Source organism: Heptranchias perlo, chromosome 4 (assembly GCF_035084215.1).
Source record: "Heptranchias perlo isolate sHepPer1 chromosome 4, sHepPer1.hap1, whole genome shotgun sequence".
NCBI lineage: Eukaryota > Metazoa > Chordata > Chondrichthyes > Hexanchiformes > Hexanchidae > Heptranchias > Heptranchias perlo.
This window is the reverse complement of record NC_090328.1, coordinates 84,486,138-84,492,137: the sequence shown is the minus strand read 5'-3', so window position 1 is coordinate 84,492,137 and position 6,000 is coordinate 84,486,138. Positions and strand designations below refer to the sequence as shown.

The window sequence follows — 6,000 nt, the reverse complement described above, 5'->3', positions numbered from 1 at the left end:
CTAAAGTTAAAATTACCCCCTTTCTGTCACCATGGAGGTAATTTTAACTTAACTTGCCGGGCGGATTTGAGTCGGGCTGGATAGCAAAATCGGGTGGGGTGTAAAATGAGTGGCTGAACTGAACACACCCATTTCTGCCTGGTGGGTTAAGTTAAATTACAGCCCAAAGATCAGTGACCTTAATTATCAGATCTGGCAACTTATATCATCCTGCTATGGTGCGACAGCCAACTCAAAAATACATTAGCTTACATAAAGTATGTGTGCTCCACACAGTAGCACAGGGAAAGTTTTTTTTAACCTGGATCTGTAAGGTTCAGGGGGAGAAAATGTCCCCTTGCTCTGCCACTAATGTCTTTATGTCTGTTCCTGCACCCCCCACACACATACAACCATCATGTGTAACTAATGCAATTTTCATCCTTTGTCCTTTTAATGTTGTTATTATGCATTGTAATGGTTATAACATCAGAAAAAAGCTTAATGTTGAAATTCAGCCTAGTTTTGTTCCATTGGGAATAAACTTGTGCCGTTGTATGTTTTTTGGCACTTTGTCTCATTGTCTAATAACATATTGTCTAATACATACATAGATTATATTATATATAATGTATATATTATTTACATATATAAATATATACATTATATATAAAGTATAAATATAATCTATATATGTATTAAGCTATATATATACATACACACACATTCATGTACACACACTGTTGAGTTACGGTAACCAATCAGGGCTGGATTGCAGTTTGGGGGAAGCCCTTGGAGTGTGTGTGTGGTGAGCTCGGCTCCGCGGGACTCGAATTCATTCATTCGGAAACTCAAACCATGTGAGACAGAGCGAGCGAGTGAGAGAGAGAGAGAGAGCGAGACAGACACAGAGGGAACCAGCCGCTCTCAGACTAGTACAAATTTACATTACTGTACGAGCAGCCTTCCTTCAGCTACAAAAAAAATTAGAAAATCTAGAATCAGCCAGCGCCTCACCCTTTTCATTCTCATACCAAAGAGGTTTTTTTTTGTTGTTGATCATAACAAGAATTAACTTTTATATTAAATACAGGGCACTGAGGGAATACAAGAATGCTCCAGAGCCACATTTTCTATATTTTGTATCTACTGTATTTTACGGATGCAATAGTTTCAGGTACAGTAACTTTTTTTTTGAAGATTGCTTTATATTCAGCCAGGATTTTTTAAAAATGTAATACTTTTAACACAAATCTCAGCGTTTCATCCTACATACCATTGCACTTTGGAAAAAAAATGTTTCTATCCCAGATCTTTTGACACTAAAATACAGTGGTATTTCCACTTGGACTGTTTGGCTAAAAATGTTAACAGCGGTCTTTTGAAATAAAATTTCATGAACCTTTTATTTTCCATTAATTTGATTTTTTTTTCTCCCTCCACGCAGGTCTCGAGAATTTCCGAGAGGAATCCGAGATCGTTTTCCCAGCCGTTTTGCAGAATGGAAAGCCGTACCCTTTCCAGACCGGCCTGGCACCAGGAGCCGATCCCGGCACCACATCCCGGGAAGTCCGCTCCATCTCCAACGTAGACGAGTACGAGTCCCAGGAGTTTTACCCGCGGGAGCTGCAACCTCCCGCTCCGCCCGGCGGCCGAGGCAGAGCCGCTTCTTCGCCTTCTTCGTCTGCTTCCTCCTCTTCACCTTCCCCGGGGCTCCAGCTGAAGATCCCGGCGTTCGGCAGAGAGCTTTACCTGAGCCTGAGGCGGGACAGCCGCTTCCTTTCCGGCAGCTTCACGGTGCACAACCGGCGGAGCCGGCACCACACCTCGGTGCGTTCGTACCGCGGCGAGCACGCCTGCTACTACAGCGGCTACGTGCACAATTATAGGGGCTCGCTTGCCTCCTTCAGCACCTGCGGGGGACTGGTAAGGACAGAACTGTCAAATGTCACTTTTGCTTACTCGCTCTTACTGGTTTTCAATTTTGAATTGCAATGCATTTGGCTGGATATTTCAATGAAAAAGTGATATAATGTTGATAATTGCAACAACCCGGTCTATTTAGTCTCAGCAAAGTTGCAATCTAGGTCAGTTTTCCTGGAATAAAATTGAATGCTTAGTTTTCCAAAAATCCAGCCTTGGCAGGTCTGCTCAATCTCGCCTGTCTATCTTAGTCTGCACCCCCTCTTGTTGCAATGCACTGAACTTCTGAGTTTCATTTTTTAAATTATTTATTTGTGCATTTAATTGCGAACACTTTAGAATCATTTTCTCTCTGAAGTGGTCTCAAAATAACTAATTTGCAGTCGCCTCGATTGTGAAATGTAAAGTACTTTTAGATGTCAAAGTTATTTTTCACCATGTCCGTTTTAAAGTCGTTAATAAGACACCCATGTGTTACAACTGTACGGGAACGCTGCCCACCTGAATAAATTAGAGAGGAAGGACGGGGCCGGCCAGGGAGTTTAAGATTCCTCTGGTTGGCGCTGTTGTTCCAGACTTGGTCGGCAGGAGGCGCGCGTGTGTCGGGCTCGCATGGATGAATCATCGGTTGCTGGAATCCAAGCGGGATGCGCCAACCGCACGCGCGTTGGCTTTGCATTTAACGCTATGCAGAGAGACGTTTCCAAATATGGCCCCAGGAATCCCGTTGTTAAATGCTAAACCTCATTCAAAAACGTGTCATTATGGAAAGAGGCTTAAGAAAACTGCTAAAGTAAGCTCCAAACCAAGAAACTCCGTGCGGTTTACAAGCATCGTCAGAGGCCATACATTAGGAGTCTAATGTCTGATGTCTGACAGAAGATTCGGTAGACTGGTTTTGCAATTGCATTTTCTTTTGTTTAAAGTTATTTGGTTTGCATCTGTTTGGAAATTTTTATAGTTTCAGTAACAATTACCAAAGAATATTGCACAACTTCCAGGCAAATATACGTAAATACAATTTACAATACCATATATAAGTTATTGTGTGTCTGTACCTGTATATATACCTATGGCTGCAGGTGTAGGTGTGCTCACTGTTGTGAGTGTGCCTTCAGCATTGTTAAAGTGGAGGATACAATTCAGGGACCAGTGACTTGTGGACCTCAAATTATGGCAGTATAACACAAAAACAATAGTTAATTATCTCGGCTGTGACAGAAGTCGTTTCTTTTTCATAAATCACTGACCTCCAATATTACATAACAGATCTAGCAGCTCAAAACTGGACATCCATGAGGCGCGGTGGGCCATCAGCAGCAGCAGAATTGTATTCCAGCACAATCTGTAACCTCATGGCCCGGCATATTCCTCACTCTACCATTACCAATAAGCCAGGGGATCAACCCTGGTTCAATGAGGAGTGTAGAAGAGCATGCCAGGAGCAGCACCAGGCGTACCTAAAAATGAGGTGCCAACCTGGTGAAGCTACAACTCAGGACTACATGCATGCTAAACAGCGGAAGCAACATGCTATAGACAGAGCTAAGAGATTCCACAACCAACGGATCAGATCAAAGCTCTGCAGTCCTGCAGTCCTGCCACATCCAGTCGTGAATGGTGGTGGACAATTAAACAACTAACGGGAGGAGGAGGCTCTGCAAACATCCCCATCCCCAGCGTTTGCAACCATCTTCAGCTGGAAGTGCCAAGTGGATGATCCATCTCAGCCTCCTCCCGATATCCCCACCATCACGGAAGCCAGTCTTCGGCCAATTCGATTCACTCCACGTGATATCAAGAAATGGCTGAGTGCACTGGATACAGCAAAGGCTATGGGCCCCGACAACATCCCAGCTGTAGTGCTGAAGACTTGTGCTCCAGAACTAGCTGCGCCTCTAGCCAAGCTGTTCCAGTACAGCTACAACACTGGCATCTACCCGACAATGTGGAAAATTGCCCAGGTATGCCCTGTCCACAAAAAGCAGGACAAATCCAATCCGGCCAATTACCGCCACATCAGTCTACTCTCAATCATCAGCAAAGTGATGGAAGGTGTCGTCGACAGTGCTATCAAGCGGCACTTACTCACCAATAACCTGCTCACCGATGCTCAGTTTGGGTTCCGCCAGGACCACTCGGCTCCAGACCTCATTACAGCGTTGGTCCAAACATGGACAAAAGAGCTGAATTCCAGAGGTGAGGTGAGAGTGACTGCCCTTGACATCAAGGCAGCATTTGACCGAGTGTGGCACCAAGGAGCCCTAGTAAAATTGAAGTCAATGGGAATCAGGGGGAAAACTCTCCAGTGGCTGGAGTCATACCTAGCACAAAGGAAGATGGTAGTGGTTGTTGGAGGCCAATCATCTCAGCCCCAGGACATTGCTGCAGGAGTTCCTCAGGGCAGTGTCCTAGGCCCAACCATCTTCAGCTGCTTCATCAATGACCTTCCCTCCATCATAAGGTCAGAAATGGGGATGTTCGCTGATGACTGCACAGTGTTCAGCTCCATTCGCAACCCCTCAAATAATGAAGCAGTCCGATCCTGCATGCAGCAAGACCTGGACAACATCCAGGCTTGGGCTGATAAGTGGCAAGTAACATTTGCGCCAGATAAGTGCCAGGCAATGACCATCTCCAACAAGAGAGAGTCTAACCACCTCCCCTTGACATTCAACGGCATTACCATCGCCGAATCCCCCACCATCAACATCCTGGGGGTCACCATTGACCAGAAACTTAACTGGACCAGCCATATAAATACTGTGGCTACGAGAGCAGGTCAGAGGCTGGGTATTCTGCGGCGAGTGACTCACCTCCTGACTCCCCAAAGCCTTTCCACCATCTACAAGGCACAAGTCAGGAGTGTGATGGAATACTCTCCACTTGCTTGGATGAGTGCAGCTCCAACAACACTCAAGAAGCTCAACACCATCCAAGATAAAGCAGCCCGCTTGATTGGCACCCCATCCACCACCCTAAACATTCACTCCCTTCACCACCGGCGCACTGTGGCTGCAGTGTGTACCATCCACAGGATGCACTGCAGCAACTCGCCAAGGCTTCTTCGACAGCACCTCCCAAACCCGCGACCTCTACCACCTAGAAGGACAAGGGCAGCAGGCAATGGGAACAACACCACCTGCACGTTCCCCTCCAAGTCACACACCATCCCGACTTGGAAATATATCGCCGTTCCTTCATCATCGCTGGGTCAAAATCCTGGAACTCCCTTCCGAACAGCACCGTCACCACATGGACTGCAGCGGTTCAAGAAGGCGGCTCACCACCACCTTCTCGAGGGCAATTAGGGATGGGCAATAAATGCTTGCCTCGCCAGCGATGCCCACATCCCGTGAACGAATAAAAAAAAACAATGTACAGCACAGAAACAGGCCATTTGGCCTAACTGGTCCATACCGATGTTTATGCTCCACACGAGCCTCTTCCCACCCTTCATCTAACTCCATCAACAAGTCCTTCTATTATTTTCTCATGTGTTTATCTAGCTTCCCCTTAAATGCATCTATGCTAATCACCTCAACTACTCCTTGTGGTAGCGAGTTCCACATTTTAACTACTCTCGGGGTAAAGAAGTTTCTTCTGAATTCCCTATTGGATTTATTAGTGACTATCTTATATTTATGGCCCCAGTTCTGGTTTCCCCTTCAAGGGGTACATCTTCTGTACCTCTAGCCTATCATATAGTATATATTCTATATTTTCTCTCCTTGACCATGTTGTCACCTCCCAAATCTATGCCCATCTTTCCCACTACTCTATTCAGGTTTCCGTCCCTAGTACAGCACTGAAACAGCCCTAATCAGAGTCACAAATGACATCCATGTGTCTGAGACCAGGATGCATCAGCCCTCCTCGTCCTCTCTGCAGCCTTTGACATGGTGGACCACACCATCCTCCTCCAACACCACTCCTCCGTTGTCCAGCTCAGCAGGACTGCCCTTTCCTGCATTTTCAAACATTCTGCGACCTTTCTGTTTGGACTTTACGTTTTCGGTATTTTCTGTTTTTGTACCAAAATTTGGAATCAATGGGATAGAAGCTTCTTTTGGTAATGTTAATGTGTGAGCACTAAAT

At 45.7% G+C, this 6,000-nt stretch overlaps 1 protein-coding gene across 1 annotated transcript in view; it reads left to right on the top strand.

Moving 5' to 3' along the window:
• Positions 1-1,062: 1,062 nt before the first annotated feature.
• Positions 1,063-6,000, top strand: part of LOC137321076 (A disintegrin and metalloproteinase with thrombospondin motifs 19-like) — a 464,190-nt gene continuing 459,252 nt past the window's right edge. The window contains exons 1-2 of the mRNA XM_067983256.1: positions 1,063-1,156; positions 1,427-1,905. Coding sequence (XP_067839357.1) covers positions 1,093-1,156; positions 1,427-1,905 — 543 coding nt within the window. The 5' untranslated portion in view covers positions 1,063-1,092. The remainder of the gene's footprint in view (positions 1,157-1,426; positions 1,906-6,000) is intronic.